Source organism: Mauremys mutica, chromosome 4 (assembly GCF_020497125.1).
Source record: "Mauremys mutica isolate MM-2020 ecotype Southern chromosome 4, ASM2049712v1, whole genome shotgun sequence".
Classification (NCBI taxonomy): Eukaryota; Metazoa; Chordata; order Testudines; family Geoemydidae; genus Mauremys; species Mauremys mutica.
Window position 1 is genome coordinate 8,159,729 of NC_059075.1, and position 24,382 is coordinate 8,184,110.

The 24,382-nt window shown below is 52.8% G+C and overlaps 1 protein-coding gene across 4 annotated transcripts in view; it reads right to left on the bottom strand.

Annotated features, from left to right (window-relative positions):
* Nucleotides 1-179: 179 nt before the first annotated feature.
* Nucleotides 180-24,382, bottom strand: part of NID2 (nidogen 2) — a 51,898-nt gene continuing 27,695 nt past the window's right edge. Inside the window, exons 9-21 of one of the 4 annotated variants that reach the window (XM_045016521.1) lie at nt 19,862-20,005; nt 17,927-18,055; nt 16,435-16,578; nt 12,637-12,756; nt 9,757-9,999; nt 8,738-8,959; nt 7,961-8,130; nt 6,009-6,138; nt 5,167-5,338; nt 3,867-4,024; nt 2,059-2,182; nt 1,031-1,143; nt 180-932 (exon numbers count right to left, since the gene is read on the bottom strand). In XM_045016521.1, the coding sequence (XP_044872456.1) occupies nt 922-932; nt 1,031-1,143; nt 2,059-2,182; nt 3,867-4,024; nt 5,167-5,338; nt 6,009-6,138; nt 7,961-8,130; nt 8,738-8,959; nt 9,757-9,999; nt 12,637-12,756; nt 16,435-16,578; nt 17,927-18,055; nt 19,862-20,005 (1,880 nt within the window). In that variant the 3' untranslated portion in view covers nt 180-921. Of the gene's footprint in view, nt 933-954; nt 1,144-2,058; nt 2,183-3,866; nt 4,025-5,166; nt 5,339-6,008; nt 6,139-7,960; nt 8,131-8,737; nt 8,960-9,756; nt 10,000-12,636; nt 12,757-16,434; nt 16,579-17,926; nt 18,056-19,861; nt 20,006-24,382 lie in introns of those variants that run through there. The other 3 variants (XM_045016520.1, XM_045016522.1, XM_045016523.1) reach the window with 3 other exon arrangements.

Consider the following 24,382-nt stretch of genomic DNA (forward strand, 5'->3'; position numbering starts at 1 on the left):
TATAAGTTGCTAAGTGTAGTAGTCATTCTTATTCCTTATCTTTGTTTTTGTGTTTAAAAGGGTGTGTTTTGCAGAATTCTGTGTTGCTATATTCATGCATTATGAAATCCTGGTTTTGGCACAATTACTACTACTCCGAACTCTGCTATGCAACAAAAACATTTAAAAACTAGGTCATATGGAAAATTCAAAACAAACACTTTATTTATTACTGAAGTAACCTAGCAAAAGTGAGACATTTCAGTTTAACAGGTATTCACAAACATGTATTGGTCAATAATGGGTAGGTCTCCGGAGGCACTTAAGGACCATCAAGTTAGCATATTCTAATATAAATACTAAAAGACATGCATTGAGGCAGAGGGAAAGATATCTAGAACCGTATGTTGGAAAATCTTTAATGCATTTGCCATTTCCCATGACGTGAATTTAGGAAACTATGCCCAACTAAGATCAGGGCTGTAGATTAATTGACCCAGGTAAGACACTGCATTAAAATCTTTTCATAGATATTTAACTTTTTGGCTAAAAAAGAACCTATTGGTCAGATTGTCGATTTTGTGTTTTAATTCCTTCCCATAAAGTAAAACAATGGATTAAGAAAGTCACTCTAAAACTCCTTTTTAAAAAATTGCTTACATAAGCAAAAATTAGAGTAATGGCATAGTATTCCCAAAGCCATTATATTCCTGCAATATATCAAAATGTCTTTTTAAAAAAATACAGTAGTAAAGATTGAGGTATAATTTAAAAAATACTTGATAATCTTTTGCACTAATAGTCACTTCATTGTCTTCAGTAACTATCAATGGCCTCTCTTTTGCAGACTTTCTTCCCCTCAACTGTATGTATAATTTTCTGGGTCTGGAATTCTTCCTCCAGGTGTAAAGATTGAACTTTTTTTTTACTTGAAGTAGTTGATTATTTTCTTGCTGCAGAGAGTGAGAGGGAATAGATTAAAGTTCCTGTTAATACAGTGAAATTTACATATTGACAACAGCTGGCCTATACTGAACAAGATGGACTTTACCTCCTGGGCAGTATGGGTAAACTGCAGTTATTCCATAGAGATGTGATCTCTGCTCTGGAAGATACTCATCAGTAAGGAAGCCATTGTCTTTATTCACAGCTATAACACCATCCCTATTAACAAAAGTGAGAAATGCTTTAGTCTCCCCCAGAAATATCCTCTTTCAGGAGTAGTTCTGTGTTAATAGAATTTAAGACGCAAGGTAACTGCATCAAGTCGATTCGTTGTGCTAGTTTTATTATTTTAATCAGCACAGGGCAGAATCATTAAGGGAATTTTCCAAGGAGGTGGTATTGCCTCCCAAATTTGTGTGTCCTGGAACATTTGGAAAGCATGTACAGGTTTAAATTGAAAATAATGTAATTGGATTGCATTAATGCCTGCAATGAGGTCAGGAATGTTCCTTGGTGCCAGCACTGTCACTATAAGGGGTTTTTGGAGTGGGTAGAAGAAACAGGAAGAGGGCCTTCGTTATGGGGCATATTTGGAAAAGGGAGTCAGTTTTTATTTTTATTTTTTTAAACACCAAGAGTAATAGCACTAGAGTTTTATAAAAATATAGCTATAGCACCATTCATAATTATTGTGAAAGCTGGGGTAGGTTCTTTTAAAATAATTATACTTTTTGTACACTGCTTTTAATGCAAAGTGCATATTACATTTGGGCCTCCATTGTCAGGACTACTAAACAGAGCTGGTGTGAGGAATATGGGGTTGATTGTGTCAAATACACTGCAAAGATGGTTTCTGTGAAAGTGACTAACTTGTATATTAGATTCACTTAGCGGTTTTCAACTGAATTTTAGCTTGCTGTAGTACCAAGGAACCTTGGAAAACAAGAACGTGATATTCTTGTGAATTAACATTATTCAGTGTAGGCTCAACAACTGCTATGGAACAGAAAACTCCCAAACCACCCCATAACTGTCAATAATACAATAGGCTGGATTGCTGCTTAAAGATGACATGCTGGCATTTGCCCTTAAATAGTTAAGTGACTATCTAGGGCGTAATAGTTACTAGCCTACCTTCTCCAGTCAGTGTGATAAAAGTGATTGGCATAACTAACAATGCTGAAGGGGTAGTTGAGGTTATTCTGAATGACACGCCTTCCTGTTCCATCTGGTAATGTGCACTCCAGCTTCTTGGTACCTTTTACAAATAAAACATTTAATCAGGCAAGAAATAGTGTATTTTCCATGGAATTGTACTCAGGCTAGAAGGCCACTGCATACTGCGGCCTAATGATGATCATCAGAACAGTCTTGATCAGTAAATTTGTATCCTAGGTCCCTTCCTTCTAAAGAATGTGAAAATCCACATAATTGAGGATAACTAGAATTTTGGTTTTCTAGGGTGTTTTCTTTACCCTAGAGGAATTGATTCTATAGTGGGAGTATGGAGACTGAAATAGAATTCCCAGTTTGACGGCACATATACATCCACCTCTACTCAATCCACTACAGGGGCATAAAGGAAAGTACTTTCCATATATACTTGTTCACTTTTTAACCAAAAAAAATTTGGCTTATGAAGCATTAAAGAGCAGGGGTCAGCTTATCAATGGTCTACACCAAAATTTGACGATTTTAAGCTCTATTCAATTGAATAATACTTTGTCATTTTGTTTACCTAGAGTGGTCGCAGGCCTGGAGACCCTCAGCTCCCAGTGGCCACACTTAGCTGTTCCCAGCCCCTGGGAGCTGCGGGACGTGGTGACCAGCATATCCCTTGGCCCACGCCACTTCCCGCAGCTCCCAGGGGCTGGGAACGGTAAACCACAGCCCCTGGGAGCTGAGGGGCTCTGTGCCTGGGAACACTCCAGGTAAATAAAACATCCTGGTCCCCTACCAACTTACCCTGATGGCCGGGAGCCAAAGTTTGCCAACCCCTGTACTACAGGGTTGGCTTATGACAGAATGATACAGTTTTTGCCACTTTTACCTATCCATCTTGGTGGGGGGTCGGCTTATAAACAAATGGGCTAATGAATGAGTATATACAGTATGTTATTTTTGTCTATGTGCCTCTGTCAGCGGCTCAGTTCTTCAATCTGTGTCACAGATACAGTATTCACTGAAAGACCCATGTGGATTCTAAACTCAGTCCTAAACATATCTCAGTACAAAATGCAGCTACACATGCGTTCTCCTTGGATGCTGCATAGGTACAGAAAATGTCCATCTGTGTATAGCAGCCAATATGTGATGAAGTGTTAAATTCTGTTGTGTGTTAAATGCTACAATTCCATGTTACTATTCATGACAGGCAAAACAGCATGCAAAAGAATTGCGGAGAAATCCAAACAAGGAATGCTTCTGTAGCAACTATAAATGGGCATCCCAATTTTAGAAGTTAAATTATTTCACCTTTCCTATAAAAACAAAAAATCTATCCCGGTCGAGTTAGTCACTTCTATTGCTTGGAGTAGGAAGCCTTTGTTCGTATACTGCCTTCTGCTGGTGGCTCTAAAACTGGTCTGCCCAACACCCACTTAACCTCTGAAGACATCCACACTTCATTCTCATACATAAACCTAACGTGTGGTAGAGGAAAATCATCCACAATGTTTTAGCTGATAGAGGCCAGCTAACACACTTAATGGAAAATAACATTACACAGCTTCACCAAGACCACCTTATTCAGTCGCATATTTTCAGAAGTCAGTAAAGTATTTTTTGCCTTTCAATCTAAAATTTGTCATGTTTAGACAGGCAATGTGTGGAAAAAGTCCACTTCCTGTTCATTTTTTATAAGGGGGATGATGGGAGGTGAGGAAGTGAATGGAGAATTTTTATAGATGGGCTATGTTTCAATCTGTATTATCTTAAGTTACCTGCGTCTGCCCAGCAAATCAGTTTGGCGAAAGGGTCAAAAGTCAAGCCATTTGGTAAGCCGATGTCTTTATTCACCAGAATCCTTCTGTTAGCTCCATCTACGGTTGAGGTTTCAATTTTAGGTGCTTCACGATTCCAGTCAGTCCAGTAAAGGTTGCTGTGAGGAAGCCAATTAACAAACCACAGTAAGGATTCACAGTGGGTGAACCAATTTAAAAAAACCAAAACCAAACAGAATTGGAAGAACTATCAGAAAAGTCCCAGACCTCTCAGTCTGCTGGCTGGACCAGACCATTAGCGGATGTGAAATTCCCTACAAGGAAAGCTGAACAAGCTCCAGAATGTGTGTTTACAACCAATCATTTGCAAGGATTAGATTGAAGCTATTCTTCTGTAATTAGGGCCAGTCCCATGAACTTTCTAGATAGCAAAGGTACGTACATGGGGTGTTGTAACCAATCTTCATTAAAAAAAGTGTTCCAAATTTGTACAAGATTCAAACCTTTCAATGATATTTTAAATCTGAACACTGAAGAGAACTGGCAAATTTAGCCAAATACTAAATAGAAGGGTAAAAGTGTTTCACGCTCCGATCTTGAGTGCTTCCTTCCTACACACTCTTAAGGAAATAACTAGCTGGAGCGTGTGCACATGAGAGAGAAATGTCTATCACGCCAGCCATTACCACTAGTACTTGCTTTGCAGCCAGGTTATTTAGAGCACAAAGTTTTGTCTCAGGCCAGTGACTGACTGTAGGGGGCAGCATGCACACGAGGAAAATTCAGCTCACTTATTCACCAGTGCTTTTCCAATGGGGTAGCCAGGATGCCAATGTACTTAAAGTACTAGCAGGTTTGTCTAACCCTGTTGTGAGACCTGTTTACACTACAGTGTCCATTATTGGACTGGTGCTAGTGGTGAATTATGGGTCTGACTTTTAACGGGGGGAGGAATAGCTCAGTGGTTTGAGCATTGGCCTGCTTAAACCCAGGGTTGTGAGTTCAATCCTTGAAGAGGCCACTTAGGGATCTAGGGCAAAAAATTGGTCCTGCTAGTGAAGGCAGGGGGCTGGACTCAATGACCTTTCAAGGTCCCTTCCAGTTCTAGGAGATTGGTATATCTCCAGTTATTACCTTTATATTACCTTACACTGAAAATGCAGCTCCTAGGTCCAGCATTGTAGTCAGTTACCCTGTGAGTGAATCTCATTTCATTCCAACCCACCATATGAACATAATGACACAAAGGTCTGTAAGAATACAGCCCTTTACAAAGCATAGGTGCTGTGCTGCCATTTACCCTCTAATTGCATCCACAGCGATTGCACGAGGATTCACAAGGTCTGCATCAAACAGAACTCGCCGCTCAGAACCATCCAATCTTGCACGCTCAATTTTGTCCAGGCCGCTATCTGTCCAAAACATGGTTCTGCGGAAGTGGTCAATGGTGAGGCCTTCGGGACTCATCAGGCCTGGAAGGAAGTGAAAAGAGAAACACTGTCAGTATATGTGCAAGGGAGGATTTTGTGATCAGACTTGGTATTACGTACAGTAGAACCTCAGGGTTATGAACACCTCGAGAATGGAAGTTGTTCGTAACTCTGAAGAAAATGTTCTGGTTGGTCTTTCAAAAATTTACAACTGAACATTGACTCAATACAGCTTTGAAACTTTACTATGCAGAAGGAAAAATGCTGCTTTCCCTTGATTTTTTTTTTACTAGTTTACATTTAACACAGTACTGTACTGTCTCTGCTGCTGGCTGATTGCATGCTTCTGCTGCCAACTGAGGTATGGGGTTGATTGGTCAGTTTGTAACTCTGGTGTTCGTAACTCTGAGGTTCTACTGTAGTACTTTCAATTTTGTAAGATCATGTACTTAATCCTCCCTATACCCCTGTCAGGCGGTTTACTATTATCCCTGTTGTTCCATCTAGCTCTCCTCCCCCAAATCTATCATAATCTATGATGCCTCGTTGGTAAAGCGAGGCAGATAATTGCTTGCCAAAGGTTATAGAGTGCGGCCACATCAAAGCTGGGATTCCTCCTTCCTAGCCCCACTGTGAGTCTGCTATGTGGACAGCAGCTTCAATGGCGCTATTCAAACCAGCCATATTCAATCCAAAGGAAATGGTGATTTACCTGAGTTAATAATGGTTTCAGGTTCAGCCCCTGGTTCTATACTTGCTCGGTTAACTGTCCGGCCAGCAACGTCTGTCCAATAGACCATTTTTTCCCGACAATCATAATCTAGTCCAACCACTATGGAACCCTGTAGGGATTTAAAATATATATCCTTTTTTTTAACGTATCGGGGGTAGCCGTGTTAGTCTGTATCCAGAAAAACAACAAGGAGTCTGGTGGCACCTTACAGACTAACAGATTTATTTGGGCATAAGCTTTTGTGGGTAAAAAAAACCTCACTTCTTCAGATGCAGCTTATTCTCCACTGCAAAGGTCTTTACATGGCTGCAGCTGATGAGTGGACTCAGGCAATCCTGCATGCCTGGCTCAGTGTTCTAGCCACAGTTTGAGGGTTGTCACTTTGGGTACCCTTTGGTTAAAACAATCAACCTTTCTGGGTGCGGGAATAAGCTTGTAAGACATTAACGTTCCAAACGGGTAGTTGTATTTTAATTCAACCAGCTGGGCCCAAATCTGTGCTGCTGTAAGTGGCTGCCAACTTGAGTTGCGTTTCAGCCAGCAGCGAATTTGAACCGCTCCATCCGTCTGACTTTTGTTTGGTATGAGATACTCAGGCTGGAAAAATGTCCAGATTTTGTTAGTTGCACGGCCTAGGAGTTTGTACTGAAATCTTTGGGAATTCTTATTTAAGACAGATGTCCCAGGCGCATGTCCGTCTCCAGCTGGGCTTTAAAAAAACCTCCGGGATCAAGCAGAGACTTGTACAAGATTGTAGCTGAGACATGTAACGACCTTCAAGCTTGCAGGAGGGAAAATTTCACAATTTAAGTATATTCCCCGCCCCTCCTCTCCCCCAGATACAGATTTGATGGTCATGCCCCAATTCTTAGTTTCTCTCAACCTGTTTGGCTCTTTTTGCGATATGTGAATAAGTGGCTTGTCTCTAATGGGGGAGGGGGGGATTGGGGGAGGAGGAAGGAGAAAAGATGGAGAAGGGGCTGTGGAAAGGTTCAAAGGTTCAGATACTTTCTCAATGGAGTCAAGTATCAGAGGGGGAGCTGTGTTAGTCTGGAGCTGTAAAAGCAGCAGAGTCCTGTGGCACCTTATAGACTAACAGACGTATTGGAGCATGAGCTTTCGTGGGGTGAATACATCATGCATCCGCCGAAGTGGGTATTCACCCACGAAAGCTCATGCTCCAATACGTCTGTTAGTCTATAAGGTGCCACAGGACTCTTCGCTGCTTTCTCAATGGAGTATCTGAAGCAAAAGCTCGAATGGACGTTACGCTCTGCTCTCAACTATACAATCTCCTACTTAGCCTGAAAACCACACCACCTCCGAGTCCAATTTTGTTTTATCGGCTGGAGAAAGAGAAGAGAGACGACAAAACTGAAAATATGATCCTGACCCGCAAGCCGTGCCCACGGGGTGAGGTGCTTTGTCCCCCTCTAGTGGGGGCTGTGCCACATCAAGGTCGATGAGTCTACTACAGCCTTGTCTACAGGGCCTGGGTCTTGCAACTCAGGAAGGAGCAGCACATACATTCAGAGCCAGAGGTTCAGTCCCAGCTCTGACAACGCGGCCGGGGCACGGTAAGACAAGCGGTGGCCTGTACAGGGAGCTGAACCGGGAAGATGTGCTTCCCTGGCCAGGTGGCGTGGATAAGCCATGTCCGCCTGGTGTAGTGCACTGTCTCCCTCTGCTGGGGGCTAGGTGCCTAGCGATGGATTAGACTGCTACAGTTTTGGCAAGAGAGCTGGGTCTGTTTTTTAACTGTCAGTCAATCCCCCCTCTGCCCAAGGCACTGGTGTTACATACGTATACGTTCCTTATACAGGCAGCTCATCTCCCAAGGCAAAGATTCTGTATAGACTTGTCACCACATAAGGCGCATCCTTTAAAGCCCGAGTTGCCAGACGCGACGCATTCTGAAGAAGATACTTTACATGCAGTGAGAGCAGGGTCTTTGCCATCTCTTTCTGAAGCCTGGTGCCGTTCAGCGGTAAATAGCCGATTTGCTGTCCCTGAGCATACAGCAGGAAGGTGCCCGCAGCCGGCGGAGTCACATCAGGCCGCGGAGAGGGCTGGACAGTGGGAGGAGCAAGGCTGGGGAGACCTGTCAGTCAAACACAAAAATGACATTCCTGCCTGACCTCGCGTGGAGAGACGTTAAAGATGCAGTGACCTCTCGAAGGGGAAGATCAGCTGTTCTGACCCGAGTTCAAGTTGGAAAAGTGTGTGTGGGGGGCTCCACCACCATTTTTTGGTCAAACCTTTCTTTGGCTAGGAATTCTCCACCCAGCTCTAAGACTCCGTGCGGGCAAGTGCGCACACACGCAGAGAGACAAGGTGGGTGACGTCATATCTTTTAATGGACCCACTTCTCTTGGTGAGCGAGAGACCAGCTTTCAAGCTGCACCAAGTTCTCCCTCCAGTCCCACCCTTTTGAAACCTACCGCACTGGAATCGGTGCGGGATGGAACACAATTCAGCTTCTTGATTATTGCTTTACGGCCTGATCCTGCACTTGAAGCTGCACAGACATCTGGATCCCATTGCAGCATCAGGCCCCTAATTAGTTATATCCTCTGTGTATAGACCCCTGGCTGGGACCCAAGTGAAGCTGCGAGCATTAGACTAGCAGCAGTGTGACCGTTTTCCTCACCCTAACAAGCCTTTTGTTTCACACCCAGTTCCTCCCCAGCAAAGCACTGTGTACTCACACGGCGGGGGAACGCCAGGTTCCGATCTCGTTCCGTGAACCTCTCTGCCACTTTCATCCACGCACCAACAATAGCCACTGTTGCCATGACACTGGAGCGGGTTAAAGTTGCCCAGAGCGTCACACTGGGGTACGTACTGGTCTTCACGTGGCCTGCCACCGTAGTGCTCCAGAAGGCTTTGCCGCCAGCGTTCACACATGGTCTGCGGTCTCTGGGTGGGCTCTACGGCGAAGGGTGAGAGGTTCTGATGGGAGCCCGGCCAGAAGCTACTTACAACACACAAGCCCTAAGCACAGGCGCCACCTTGCAAGGCTCACCGGCTTTCCTGCATCAGGCCCATCAAGGACGCTAAAAAAACTTTAGTGCCCAAAATAATGAAACTAGAAAGGACTATAGCTCTTAATGGAAAATGTGCAGCCAGTTAACGTATGCTCGGGCTGGTTTAGAATAGCTTTCAATGGGGTGGGGTCCCTTTAAGGATTTACCCGTTGTTCCCAGCCCAGGTCATTCTAACCAGTCCAATGCCAACCTTGGCAATCAGTATCCATTAAAAGAGATGGAGGACAGAAGCAGGGTCAATCACAGGACCAGGCTACTTGACTCTGGGCTCCAGTGTGCTAGGCGCTGTACAAATACCTAGGGAGAGACCGTCCCTGCCCCAGAGAGCTTCCAATCTAAAGTGACTTATGCCAGCTGGAAACAGACCCCATGGCACCTGGAGCCCAATCCAGTGCCCTGGCCCCACTGCCAGCAGGTGTGTGTGGAGGATGGGGGAGGGACCAGGGTTCAAAGCCTCAACAGCAGCCCCTACGCAAGGGCTCATCTACCTCCCATGGGGCAGGCGGAGGTGCCCAGGGCAGGGGCTATGTAGCACTCAGGAACTCGGGTGCGTTTTACACTAGCTATGGCTGCGCACGAGGAAAAGCAGGTTTCACTGGTACCTGTGTTTGATCAGCGAAGGGCCGAGGGCAGCCCACGGCAGCTCCCACGGCAGCCTCAGGAGGGCAGGGCTCACTCACCTGATGGCCTGCAGTGCGGCGGGGCGGTGCCCGGCGGGCGTCTGCTCCCAGCGATCTCCTGCCCGGCTCCATCCACACACCAGCAAAAGCCAGTGCTGCTGTGGCACTGCAGCGGCCTGTAGTTCCCCTCGTCGTCGCACTGGGGTCTGTGCAGCCCCGGGTGGGCAGAAACCCCTGGAAGCCCGTGAGCGGGCTGTGGATAGAGGCGCTCCTGTTCACACGGCGTCAGGCGCTGGGTGGTTTCTGCCCGCAGGCACGCGACAGTGAGCAACAGACACAGGGGTTACGCCAAGGTAAACTCGAACAGGCCTGGACAGCCGCGGGCGGCGGGTATCTAGGCTGGGGGAGGCCAAGTCTCCCCAAACAGGCGTGGCCTCGTCCATACCCCACCGCGAGACCCCCCTCCCGCCTCCCGCTCTTTCCCTGTGGCCCCAGCCCAGGCGGCAACTCTGCCCACCCTCCCCCCCGAAGCGGGCAGGGGAGCCTGGGACTCGGGGGGTCTGGGGCCCGTGCTTGGGCTGGCTGGTTGGGGCCGGGGCCGGCTGGTGGGACGGGACTCCCCTGGTCGCGGTGGGGGGCTTGGGTGGGGGAGGGGGTGGAAAGGGTGGGGCCTCAGGCTGAAGGGGCGGGGCCGGGGACTAGTCTCCCCACCACCCATGTGGACAGTCTTTCACTCCGGCCTCTCAGCTCATTCACTGCGGTGCTCCAGCCTCAGGCACCTTTGCATGGGAGGCAAATAGTATGAGCCCCTTTCCATAGGCTGGTAAACTGAGTCACAGAGAGGTCGGGCAATCGGCCGAGGCCACACAGCACATCACCGGCGGAGTCAGGAATAGACCCCATAAGTCACAACTGCTGCTCCCTTGCTCTAACCACTAGACGCCTCTCCTCTTCCCCACCTTGCAATCCAGTTCCCTTTACTTGCCCACATTTTGAAGGGGCAAATTTGGTTTTGGGTATTTGTTTTCATATTGCCCCCACCATGGTGAACACTGGCCAAACCAGGCAGCAAAGCTTTGGCCATGTACATACGCCAGTGAATGGTGCTATAAATTATACTCCACCCATTAAAGTACCGCACTCATTCATTGTTCTGCCCAGCACCAACAGGGTTTGCCCCTGGGCCCTTCAGCAGGGCCTCTATCATTTGAGCTAATGGTGCACCTCTGGTAGCAGTAGTAGGCAATTATCCTGTAGTGGAGCAATCGGTAGAAAGGGGAGCATGGTATACGTGTTGCCAGTGTGCTCAACGAAAGAGAACCAGGCTCGTGTGTTCAGTGACTTTTGTCCAGCCTGCTTGGGCAGGAGCACAGCAACTGCTCACTTAAAGTCGTCCCGGTTAACGCTGTTTCGTTGCTGACCAATTAGGGAACCTGCTCGTTTAAAGTTGCCCAGTGCTCCCTTATAACGTCGTTTGGCAGCCGCCTGCTTTGTCCACTTTGCAGAAAGAGCAGCCGGTTGCAGCTAGCTGGTGGGGGCTCGGAACCAGGGTGGGCGGCAGCCCCCCCATCAGCTCCCTGTGCGGCAGCCGGCCAGCAGGCTATCAATTGCCGGCAGTTCAGCTGTCCTTCCCCACACTGCCATGTGCTGCTCCTGCCCTCTGCCTTGGAGCTGCTCCTGGGAGCCTCCTGCTTGCTGTGCAGGGAGGGGGGAAAGAGGGGGGCTAATGTCAGGGTGTCCCCCCTCCCCCCTGCTTACCCCATCTCCATAGAGCGGGGGAACGACAGGGCTCAGGACAGAGGGAGCTTCCTGGCAGCAGCTTCTGTCTCAACTTGCTGATCTACTTAAAAAGGCAATGTACTTAGAGTGGGGTCAGCGTACTTAAAGGGGCAATGCACATCTCTCACACACGTGGTGTGTGTCTCTGTCTCTCTCTGCCATGCTGTCTCCCCTCCCTCCATCTGTGCTGCCTTGTAGAGTGTGAGGCTACATTAACAACAATGGGTTAACCCTTGAGGACTCAGCTGAGTGCTAGTTCATCATTTAGCAGCAAGGCATTCCCTGGGAAATAGCCCACCTTCTGACTCCACCACCTCAACCAAGCTTCACAATCAACATTGCTGTGTATAGTATTAAACTGTTTAAAACTTATAGTGTGTGTGTGTGTGTGTGTGTGTGTGTGTGTGTGTGTGTGTGTGTGTGTGTGTGTGTGTGTGTGTGTGTGTGTGTGTGTGTGTGTGTGTGTGTGTGTATCCATATGTCTTTTGTCTGGTGAAAAACATTTCCCTGGAAACTAACCCCCCCCATTTACATTAATTCTTATGGGGAAATTGGATTCACTTAACATCGTTTCACTTAAAGTCGCATTTTTCAGGAACAGAACTACAACGTTAAGCGAGGAGTTCCTGTTCACAAAACAGGCGGCACAAGGGAAGCCAATACAAGTCTAACAGTCACAGGCGGTGGGTATAAGAGGCCAGGGGAGGCTGAGCCTCTCCAAACAGCTGGCCTGCCGCCTTCGGAGGGTGCTGCCACCAAAAGAGTGGGCACTCTGGCCATGGCCCCACCCCCGATCGTCCTCTTCCCCTGAGGCTCCGCCCACATGGGGGCCTCACGGGATGGGGTGAAGAGGCCCGTGCGAGCAGTGAGCAGCCGGGGAGGCCAGGAGAGGGGTCGAAGAGGCGTGAGTGGCAGACGGGGTGATTGGGAGTGGGGGGCCGAGCAGGGCCGGGGATGGAGCGTGGGTGGGGCTTTGGGGGGGGCGGAGGCTGAATGGGGGCAGGCCTCAGGGCGGGGCCACAGTCTGGGCACACACAGCCTCCCACCCCGTGGAGCAGTCACACGCCTCCCACGCTAGCAGTGTTTACATGATGCTCAGCAGAAGCATGGGCCAGTCCTGACGTTCATACTGCATCAGGCCTTCAGCCCGTGATCCCTTACCAGGTGTGCAGTGGAAGCCATCCCCTTGGTAGCCTGGTTGACAGCGGCACGAAAAGGAGCCGGGCGTGTTGTAGCACGCGGCAGCTTGGTGACATCTGCCTTCGGCGCATTCATCCACATCTGCGGAAGGGAGAGGAACATGTTCGTTACCCAGGTGCAGCCGCCAGAGTGCTAACGTGTTTTGGGCCCCACACTACAGAAGGGATGTGCACAAATTGGAGAGAGTCCAGCGGAGGGCAACGAAAATGATCAGGGGGCTGGGGCACACGACTTATGAGGAGAGGCTGAGGGAACTCGGGTTATTTAGTCTGCAGAAGAGTGAGGGGGGATTTGATAGCTGCTTTCAACTACCTGAAGGGGGGTTCCAAAGAGGATGGAGCTCGGCTGTTCTCAGTGGTGGCAGATGACCGAACAAGGAGTAATGGTCTCAAGTTGCAGTGGGGGAGGTTTAGGTTGGATATTAGGAAACACTATTTCACTAGGAGGCTGGTGAAGCACTGGAATGGGTTACCTAGGGAGGTGGTGGAATCTCCATCCTTAGAGGTTTTTAAGGCCCAGCTTGACAAAGCCCTGGCTGGGATGATTTAGCTGGGGTTGGTCCTGCTCTGAGCAGGGGGTGGGACTAGAGGCTCAGGCAGACGGCCCCGGCCGTTAGCAGCAATGACATTCATGGCCTGTTTCATGACAAGGCACTTCTGGGCAGTTATGTCAGTGGGAACTGAAATCCTGCTACATAACAACATAAGAACACGTATGGAAACGCGCGATGAGCCGTTTGGAACAGGGGCGGTCGCTCACCACGGGCTGTACAGCTCCCGGCACAGGGGGGCCCTGATCTCCGTGGAGACCGCTAGTTGTTACTGCACCATAAATAATAATAGTGGTGGTGGCTAGATCCAGTGGTGAGCTGCAGCCGGTTCGCACCGGTTCGTGCGAACCGGTTGTTAAATTTAGAAGCCCGTTTAGAACCGGTTGTTCCTGGAGGGACAACTAGTTCCAAAAGGGCTTTTAAATTTAACTAAAGCTCCATCAGCTCCCTACCCTTCCCCCAGCCCCAGCTCACCTCACTCCGCCTCCTCTGCTGAAGTTCCTCCGGCTTCTCCTCCCCCTCCCCAGCTGCCCGCGAATCAGCTGTTCGCGCGGGAAGCCTGGGAGGGCTGAGAAGGAAGCAGCGGCTTCCACGAGGTGAGCTGGGGCGGGGGTGCCAGCGGGAGGAGGGCTCCAGGTGGTGCACCGCTCGGGAGGTCGTGGCGGGACTCTGGGGTCGGGCGGCGCGGCTCCTACCCCCAGGGTCCAGCTACGACCTCGGCCGGGCGGCGTGGATCCTGCCCGGCCGCCGGGTCCGGCCCCCGGGTCCGGGCGGGCAGCGCGGTTCCTGCCGGCCCCCAGGTCTGGCCCTGACCTCAGCCGGGTGGTTCCGGTCCCAGCCCCAGCCCAGCTGGGCCCCCACCTCCAGGCAGCAGGGTAAGGGAGCAGGGAGGGGGTGTTGGATAGAGGGCAGGAGAGTTGGGGGGGGTGGATTACTGTCAGGGCAGTCAGAGGGCAGGGAACAGGGGGATTGAACGGGGCCAAGGGTCCCGGGGGGGCAGTCAGGAAGGAGCAGGGGTTGGATGGGGTGGTGGGGGGCAGTTAGGGGTAGGGATTCCAGGGACAGTCAGGGGACAGAGAGAAGGGGTGGTTGGATGGGGTCGGGGTCCCCGGGTGCCATCAGCAATGAGAGGAGGGGTTGGATGGGGTGGCAAGGGGCAGTCAGAGGACAGGGAAGGGGGGTGGATAGGGCATGGGTCCCGGGGGGGAGGCCTGTCAAGGAACATGGGGGGGTTGGATGGGGCAGGAGTCGGGGGGGGGGGGCATGACCCCTCATGGGGTGAGGAGGAGGGAACCGGTTGTTAGCATTTTGGCAGCTCATCACTGGCTAGATCCCCACACCCAGCCTATAGTGACACATAGCTGTGTCCCCCCCCCCAAACACACACACACTTCCACCCCCCCCAGGAGTATCCCGCCAGGCAGTCGTTTACAGCTGGTCTATACAACCCCACCCAGCCCAGGGGCAGGCTCAGCGGTGCCGTGGCAGAGCCCTGGCTCAGTCCGTTTCCCACTCCCCACTCGGGGGACGCAGCGAGCGAGGGTGCATCCTGCCTATTCCCAGGCCCACGCTCCAGGTAGCCTGTGTGGGAGCGTAAGGGGGGGGCGGGGGGACACTGACTCCCTTGACCCCACAGAGCGCAACCCGCTCTTAAGACCCTACTGAAATTGACCAACGCTGTAGCTGTTGATTGTCCCCAGCACAGAGACCAGGCCAGTGTCCCGCCCCATCGGTTTCCACGGCGTCTAGGAGCCTCGCTACGGCCCAGGGCCTCCTTTTCGCTATTCGTGTTAGCGCAGTACCCCGGGATCAGGGACGTGCAGCGCACGTGTGAGCGTCTGGATTCCCACACGAGGTCTTTCTGCCCATCCCTTACGTCCTGACGGTGACCCCAGCGCGCACCCGTCAGCGCTGCTCTCGCTGCCCGAGCGGCGCCTCCAGCTGCCGCAAGTGGCGAACGTGTTTGGCACCGTAAATACAGGACAGCGCCTAGGGGGAGGGGAGGAGAAGCCCCCCCCAAAAGAACATCCAGGGCCTCTGCCAAGAGGCTGGCTTGCCCCCTTCGGCAGGGAGCGGTTTGGCTGTCCACGGCCCCGGCCGCAGGCATCACCAGAGCCTCGAGGGGTGGACTCGGTCAACAGGTGGCAAACCCTCCATGCCGCAGAAACCGATCCCCTCGGCGGCTGGCTGTGGTGACGCACATCGCGGCAGCCCTTGCTGCCTCCGGCGTACCAGACTCTCGGGCCACGTTCTGCAGGGGCTCGTGGAGAGGAATGCAGGAGTTCAGACCCTGGACTAGGCATCTGTGTAAGGGAATAAAATCCCTCCGTATGCTGGCTCTCCAGCCCTCGGGCACAGGAATAACCCGGACTAAGCACCCATTTGCTCCATCCCTGGAGCAGGGGGACGGGGAGTGGGTGGGGCCTTGGCTTGTCCCACCCACTCACGGGCCGGCACAGCTGAGTCGGCACGGGGGTGGGGGTGGGGGCTGCCATAATTTACTCCTGGTCCAAGCCAGCAGCCAATCGCTACCCCACCCCCACGTCTCTCCAGAGGGGGCAATGAAGAGGCAGAAGAGGATTCTGGGTCTGAAGTCACAACCCAGTCCTGAGGCGAACGGAGAATCCAGTCCTGCTCCTGCTGCAGACGCTGGCCCCAGGCCCGCTGGCATCAATGAGCACAGGAGCTGGGTCCTGGGCGAGGCGCCCTCTTGCGAGGAAAACCCAACAGGCATAAGGCTCGCAGTAACCCGGCCTCCTCCTGCCCAGGCTGTACGTTCTGTAGCCCAACAAGGGCTTTGAGCAGGGGGTTGGACTAGATGACCTCCTAAGGTCCCTAATCTTCTATGATGATGATTCTTCCTCTCTGAGGACAAATCCCATGCCTGGGGACTTCAGGCTAACATGGGGATCATTCAGTGTAGAGACGGACCCAGAAGAGCCCCAAAGGACCCTGGCCTCTAGGGGTGTTCAAAATCTGACCCTAGAGATGCGGCTGCATTTTGCAAATGGCCTTTCTCTTTGGAGCGGGGCCATGTCAACATCCCCTGAACGTTGAGTCCAGATCCGGATTCTGCAGCGTGTCATCACCAACCCAAACTGGCATCTCCCCCCGACAGTCCAAGCAGAGAACAGGCTCCTGACAGGGAAGCACCCCAGAGGGAGAGCGGGAGGTGGGGAACCCAGCCAGGCCAGTCTGAGTGTACATACCAGAGCAATTATGCCCGTTGCCCGTATAACCCGCCTGGCACACGCAGCTGAACGAGCCGCCTCCGTGATGAACGCAGCGGGCGCGGTCTGCCGAAGCGCAGGAGTGGCTGCCGTCTTCGCAGGGGTTGGACGGCGGGGAGATTGCTGGAAAGGGAACGACATGACACGAGGATTGTGAGTGGCCCGGGGCTGCCTGCTCTCTCGGACACCTAGACTTTAAGGCCAGCAGGGACCATCGTGATCATCTAGTCTGACCTCTGCACGTAGCAGACCATGGAACCTCACCCACTCCTGGCCACCTAGTGTCCCATCACCAGCCATTGGAGATATTTGCTGCTGGCAGTGGCAGATCGGCTACATGCCATTGTAGGCGGGCTCATCGGAGCATTGGGCACAGCAGCGAGAGAGGCCCGGCCCTGGCCCGTCTGCCATTCAAAGGAATAGGCACAACAACAGTTCCCTACAAGGAAAGTGTCTTCCCCGCGGGAGCGGGTTTTACATGGTCACATAAATGACCAGCAGCCAGGCAGCCCCCTCCATCCCACGGCAAATGGGTGAGGCCTGGCACATCACCACCATCTCTATGCTTCCACTCCCACAGCACAGAAGGGCACGGCAGGGCTGGGAGGGGGGTCTGGCTCGAGTGTGCTGCGCTCTGGTGATGCCCACTAGCTTTACAGCCCTCGGGGGGGGGGGGGGCATTACAAGCCACTACAGCCCTCAGGCTGCTTTGACGGGTGCTGATGGCCTGCACTGAAAGATAGTGGAAGGTCACCTTTGCCCTGTCCCACCTCCCAGGGCCCATCTTCGCTGCAGGGTTAGCCCAGTGATTTGCACCCGGGTCCGAGCTCCAAGTCAGCCTTGCCCAGGTGCGAGCAGCCAGCCCGCAAAGCCCTGCCTGTGTCGCTGGGCCCTGCGCTCCCCCGTGCGCGTTGGTCGGGCTTCCGGGGGCGCCTCCCGCGGCGTGCAGGGAGCTGGGCCGCAGTGAGTGGCGGGAGAATGTCTCTGTCCTTCTGGGTGCGCGGGGGGCGTTGTGGGACGGCGACGGAGGACTAGCAGCACTCGGGTGAGCTACCTGAGTGAAAGCCGCCCCCCAGCGCTCTCGCCCCACCGAGCTCAGGGGAGAGGGTTCGGTGTGCGCGAGCGCCCGGACCAGCGCGGCGGTGCCGACCCGAGGCGTGCCGAGCGCAGCGCTGGTGCAGCTGAGGAGCCAGTCCTCCCTCCACCACCCTTACGCACGGGCGGTCCCCTGGCAATCAACGAGGCAGCTCCCGGGAGGGCAGCGCCGATCAGGGTGAATACGGGCGGCACAAGTAGGCCCTCACGGAACGTGCCCCGGCCAGTGCTTGGGGCCGACTCTGGAGTGATGGCAAAGCTCCCTCCAACTCCAGTGGAGCAGGATCCTGGGAAAGAAGCCGTTGGCACGTGCTGTAGCAGGCAGGGAACGTACAGCGGGGGTGGAGGGAGACTCACAAATGGGCTTGACACTTACGCACGCACACGGGCCTGTCGCCTGCCAGCTGGTACCCGCTGGGGCACTCGCACCTGTAGCTGCCCGGAGAGTTGATGCACACGGAGCGGTGGCCGCATCTGCTGAGGCTCTCCGCACACTCGTCGACGTCTGAGCAGGAAGAGAAGAACCCGGTTACAGAGCCGGCTGGGTAAAATGTTGGCTTTCACACTTCCCGGGGGCCTCGGCGCGGGGGGCTCCATTTAAACCGGCTGATCTGGAGCGTAAATGTTTCCTTCCTAAGCACCTGCTTGGCTCTCTTTTGGCAGGAACATTTCGCCCCCGTCCACCAGGACCAGGGAAGGGCGAGAGAAACGTCTGCAGATGTTTTTAAGGGGAAGCAGATCTATGAGCCCTCCCCTTTCACGTACTAACAAACAGCAGCTCAGTCTGTGAGAAAAACTCCAGCTCGACTCAAACACACGGAGCCCGATCCTGATCTCGCTTACACCAGTGTAACCCCACTGATGTGCATGGCAGAATCCGGCTCCGAACATCCCGCTTCCCCCCAGACACGTGTCTATAATTTCCTCCCTTCCAGAAAAATTCTTGGGAGACTTCCCCCGCCCCCCTCTAAAAATGGTCAACATAATTAGAGCAGGATGACAAGGCTAGAGCCTGGAGCTGGGCCAAAACCTGCAACCAAGCTCCCGGAAACGTTGGATTCCCATTCAGCAGCGTAGGCCCAGCATTACTGGACTTCAGGGAATCTCGGCCATAGGCCCACGAAGGAGTCAGCGCGGTCCAGGGGATAGTCAGAGACCTATGTTCTACTGGCCTGAAGAGTCACCACCGGCAAGTCATTGGGCCTCTCTGCCTCAGTTTCCCCTGTCGTACAATGCTGCTGCTGACTTTCTTTCGTAAAGCGCTTGGAGCTGTACGGACGAAGGATGCTACCTACTAGGTAAGTATTATTCCATTATTATGCGGCTTTTCTCAAGTCGCCGGCCCAGATCCTCCAAAGTACGTAGGCGTCGCTCTCGGTGGCCTGAGGCATTCTCAGCCCCAAGCGAGGTCCCCAGGCTCTCTGTACAATGCACAGGGCAAGTGAGGCTCCTCCAACAAGGATCCTCAGAAGCCAGCAAGCTGAGGGGGGTGCTGCCAAAGCCAGCCAGGCAGGAAATGCCAGGGAGCGGGGCTCAGGCTGATGGGCCGGAGATGGGCACCTCCCTCAGCTGCAAACCTGCTCCTGGAGACAGGCCCCTGAGCCAGGTCAGTCGTCGAGGCTGCCCAGGCCCTAGCAGTCTGCTTCTCACACTCTCCCGTCCACCCGCCATTTCCCTGGGCGCTGGCGGTCTCTGTGCAGGTGATGTACTGCACCCCCTCGTATCAGCGGCCTGCTTCCAGCCCTCCTGCTGCGGGGTCTGACAGGTGTCGGGCCTGAGGCAGACTCAGAGCACGCCTCTGGGGTCAGGCCCTGCCGGCATGACAGGATCCCTGCCGGCGTGACGGGCTCCCCGCTTGGTTTGAGAATCCTTCGGGCCTCCAAGGCTTTGGCTTGAACTGGGCTCAGAGCAGCTCGTTCACTAGGAGCAGCTTTGCAAATGCCAACTGGTGGAAACTTAGGAGCCTTGGGGATTTAGGCACCTCCTGGGTTAGGCGCTTTGGAAATGCCAGTGGCACCTAAATGGCGGACTCAGGCGCCTAAAGAGGCAGAAAGGCACCTAAATACCTATGTGGATCAGGGCCATACCTGCTGTGTACCTCAGTTTCCCCATGACCATGATATTTACCCTGCTTTGAGCTCTTCCGATGAAAAGTGCTGGGTACACTCTCACTAACCGAGTATCGTTATAAATCTCCCTTCAGGAAGGACGTACAGAGAAAGGCAAGATGGCGGATTGTAGATCGCCAAGCCTGACCTGCAGAATTAAGCCTGCGATCGGCGAGAAGCCGCTAGCAATGTTCTCCACTTACCCACGCAGTCTCTGCCATCTCCCCGATAGCCGACCGTGCACTCACAGGTGTAATCCAGGCCGGTGCCCGGCTGGCACCGCGCTGTCGTGTCACACGCATGGGTGCCGTCGTAACAGGGGTTCACTGTGCTCAAGTCGGTGCCACCTAGATTGGCCAGAAAGCAAACGGCAAACCTGGATGAGGCGCCACGGGACGGGTATGTATATTACAGGAGAAGCCAGAGAGCTCAGAGCCCCGTTGTACTGGGCACTGCACAGGCACATAGCGAGAGAGTCCCTGCCCCAAAGGGAAGAAAGGGAAACAGAAGTGAGGTGACTTGCCCAAGGTCACCCAGCAGGGCAGTGGCAGAGCTCGGAACAGCCCCCAGCTCTCCTGACTCCCAAGTCCAGGGCCTTACCCACTAGCCCACGCTGCCTTCCCAGGGCACACAGCTGTATCGCACGTGCTAAGCAATGAAGATGCCGTATCACTTGACCACCGTATCACTCGCACACAGAGCCCAAGGGCGAAGTTCTCTAACCCACCAGGCAAGCCTGGCCTCTGGCATTCTGCTCTCCTTACGTGTGCCGGCTGCAGAGAGGGGGAAGGACGTCCCAGGGCACTGCGGCTCTGGAGGAGAACTGTGCCCCAGAGGTGCAGAAAGACCCAGGGAGCGAGTGAATGCACCTTGCCAGCTGGCACTTTCTAAAGCCAACCCATGTACAGCTGGTTACCCAAAATAAAGACAGAACTACAGTAAGTGCTGCTGGGGATGCAGCCCCTGGCTAATTTAGGGCTGGACGCTGCTCTGTCCTGCATCCCAGACAGGCACTAAGGAGGTGGGAGGCACCCCCTTAATCCGCTAGACCGGCTCCCCATATACGGGCCCCTCCTGCACGTGGCGCAGCTTTGGCTCCAGCCTGCCAACACAACAGCCAACAGCTGCGCCAGGGAGCGGCCCCCACGGAGCAGGAGGAAACCAGGGTGCAGAGTGAGACTCCAAAACAATCTGCCCCCCGGCTGCTCCTATGCGCTGCCCCAGGCCCGGGCCCGGGCCAAGCCAGAACTGGCTCTTCGAGTGCCCTGTTTAGGGACGTCAGGGAGAGACTGAATTCAGCTTTGGACTTTGTCTCTAGGTTAGAGAAACTACCTAAAACCTCTTAATTCACTGGCAAGATCAATTCAAAAGGTGAGGAGCCTGACCCAACACCCGGTGGGGTCTTTCCCATAGAGTTTGCATGGCTTCAGTGGACGCTGGATTGGGCCCTGGGGTAGAAATTTCAAAAGCACGGAGTGATTTAGGATTCTAATTCCCATTTCCAATAGGCTCCTAAGCCACCTAGGGGCTAAGTCTCAGGGAAGTCATTGATTTCAATGGGAGTTAGGTGCCTGAATGCCTTTGAGGATCTGGGCCTCGGTGACGTAGGTGCTTTTGAAAATGTTTCCCCGGACCTGTTGCGAGTTTGCGATGAATTGTTGGTTTAAGTCTCCTAGAAACAGCACCGAAAAACTCAACGAAAGGAATTTCCGGGATGGTAAAGTTCCACCAGCTTTAAATATAGATCGACCAGCCAGGACCAAACCCTGAAGTTTATAGTCAGTTTTTACACAAGCCAAACTCCCGTTGACCACACCGTAAGACATGAGTAAAGACGCGCCAGCTTTCAACCAAGATCGTAATTCAAACGATTTAGTCTCCTCTGCTGCTGCGTTTTCATGGAAACCGGCATGATCTACATTGGCCCATCTGAAAACCGACTGGAAGAACAGCCCAATTTAGAACGTTATCAGCTAGAGGGAGCAGGTGTGATCTTCTACACATTTGGACAGGTCCCAGAATACCCCTCTGGGTAACGAATGCAAACCACAAAATCATTCCAATGGCTGGAAGTTGAAACTAGATACATTCGGATGGGAAATGAGACGTACATTTTCCAGGGTGAGTAATTAACCAGGGGAACAATCTGCCAAGGGTCGGGGTGGACTCTCCATCGGTGACCATTTCTAAATCATGGTTGGCTGTTTTCCCAAAAGCTCTGTGGCAGGAATGATCCGGGGGCAGGGCTCTGGCCTGGGCTATACAGGAAGTTAGACTGAATGATCACAACGGTCCCGTCCGGCCTTGCACTCCATGAATCAGAGTCCGCAGGGCTGGATTGTATTTTCACCAGAAGCCAATGCACGGGGGCTGGGAAAGAGCCATGACTTCCCCCACTCCCCATCAACCTGCACAGGAACCAGGGCCCTGCAAGGGCTGCTCTCCTACCAGGCTGGGATGGGTGATACAGGAAGCCCCATGGGGGAGCACTCCAGCATTTTACAGCCCCTTCCTCCCCAGGGCGCATGCTCTGGGCCGGAGACAAGCTTGCCTGGCTTTAGCCCCAGAACTCCCACGAGCGCTGACGTGACTCCGGCAGCTCCAGCCCAGGATCCTATTGCTGAGAATGCATCGGGCCGGCACTGGGACCGTTCCAGCCCAAGCCCCCCGGGCACACGTTGCCTGGCTTTAGGGAGGCTGCCGGGGCTTCCGCTGGCCATGGCCAGAGCACAGCCCTGCCTACAAATCGCAGCTGCTAACTCCCAGCCCCAGCGCCAACCTTCCCCCAGCGCGGGGCGGCGTGGATCCGGTTTTGCTTTGCCCGCTGGCTGCAGAGTTCGGAGCTACCTATGGATCTGAATCTCCCCAAAGTTCTAGGGGGGCTGGGACCTGGGTCTTCACACCCAGCTCTGTGATCAGCCCAGGCTACGCAGACTTGGCATAATTCGCTTGCTACAGGCCCCTGACATGGAGCCGTCCCTGAGACGCAGACTCTGAATCCCGCTCACATTTGGTCCCGGTTGTGCTCTCAAAAGGCTCTTCCTCTCTCCCATTACTGCACTTGGCTGGCGTCCCCCTTTGGATCCTTTATGGCCTCTATTAAATGGCTTGACTTTCTGACCCCAAGAGCTGGAACTAATTTACTTGCTAGGGTAGGAGGCTTGGGAGGCTTTCGTTCAAGGCTGCTCCTTAGGCAGAGCACATGCACCCTGCACACGCCCTGTCCCTTCACCCTGTAGTGGGAAGAGCTCTCCGCTCCCAGGTGACTGCCCCGGGCGAGAGTCAACATGCCCTTTAAATTCCACACAACGTTCCCGGGGTCAGGAAGGGAAGAGGAGGATCGTTAGCTCTGGCTCCCAATTACTGATTCAGGAAGGACACGGCCCCTTTTACTCCATCCTCCTGGAAACAATGAGGTTCCCAGAAAGTGCAGGCAGCTGTGTTGTTCTACATGCATTCCACTTAGATAACAGCTCCCCCGGGACCAACAGGGAGATTGGGTTTCAGGCTCCACTCATAGGAAGACCCCTCTTCGGAGGGATAACCAGCTCTCTGCTCTGACGGTAGCGCGAGAGCGTCCCCAACCTAACCAACCAGACCACGTGGCCTTGATCAGCTCTCTCCTCCCTGCATTTACACCAGATCCACACTTCGGGCCTTCCGGCTTCTCTGTCCTTTTGCCACCGACGGTGACGTGCAACTCAACAGGTAACGATGCAGACACAGCCGGGGCCTGATCCAGCACCCATGGAATCTTTCCACTGAAGCTGGCAGGCCCCGGATGCACCCAGAACCATGCTCACTGCACGCATGGTACTACAAAATACACTCAGCACCACCTCTGATCACCCCACTCCAGGAAATGAAAGTCTGCACAAGGAATGCAGCATCTGGCTCCAAATCTGATCCTGTACAGACATAATGAGAGCTTTTCTTCTTCTAGCTTTTCTTGAGCAACTCCTGTGCCAGTAGATTAGACAGAGATTACACCCCTACACACACATCCCGGTACACAGAACTCCCAGTAAAGTTTCATGTAGAATCTGCTTTGGCTGAAGAACAGAAATAATGAAGCAAGAACGTGAAATGTCCACCCCACTCTGCTAACGTGCTGTCCTTATGCCGTGCAAGAAGGGACTGAAATGGCTAGATGGGTAACACATGGATGTCCCGGTGCCTTTTTGAATGAGGAGAGACCAAGTCCCTTTGAAGCTGTGTTGCCAACCTAGCCATTTTGTTCTCTAACACAGTCTGTTAGACACCACCATAGTAGAGTTGGGTGGAAAAATACCCATTTTTGCTCCTTTACTTTTGTCTTAGAGCCAAAGCCGAATCTCGTGAAAGTTCACAAAGCCGGGGGAATGTTACCACTTTCTTGACTAAAGTTTTGAAGTTGTAGGAAGCAGCAGTGGCTGCTGGGAAATGGGGTTCATTGTATTTCAAATGATGGGCGGCTGTGACATCACTGGATATGCCAGCATGGAGACAGACCTCTGCCAAGAGAAGGCAGGGGGAGATGTGTGTGTGTGGGAGGGAGGGTACTTGCTTTCCACCTGGCCCGTCACTACGTTTTTTCATGGCTGGGGACGGGGTTGCAAGTCAAAAAAACACACCAGGCCCCGGAGTTCTGCCTTTCAGCACTGAGAATAAAACTCAGCACGAAGGATCACTTCGTGGTTATTCTGGGCCAGCTCTGTCCGCCGCATAGATAGCTTTGTACCCTC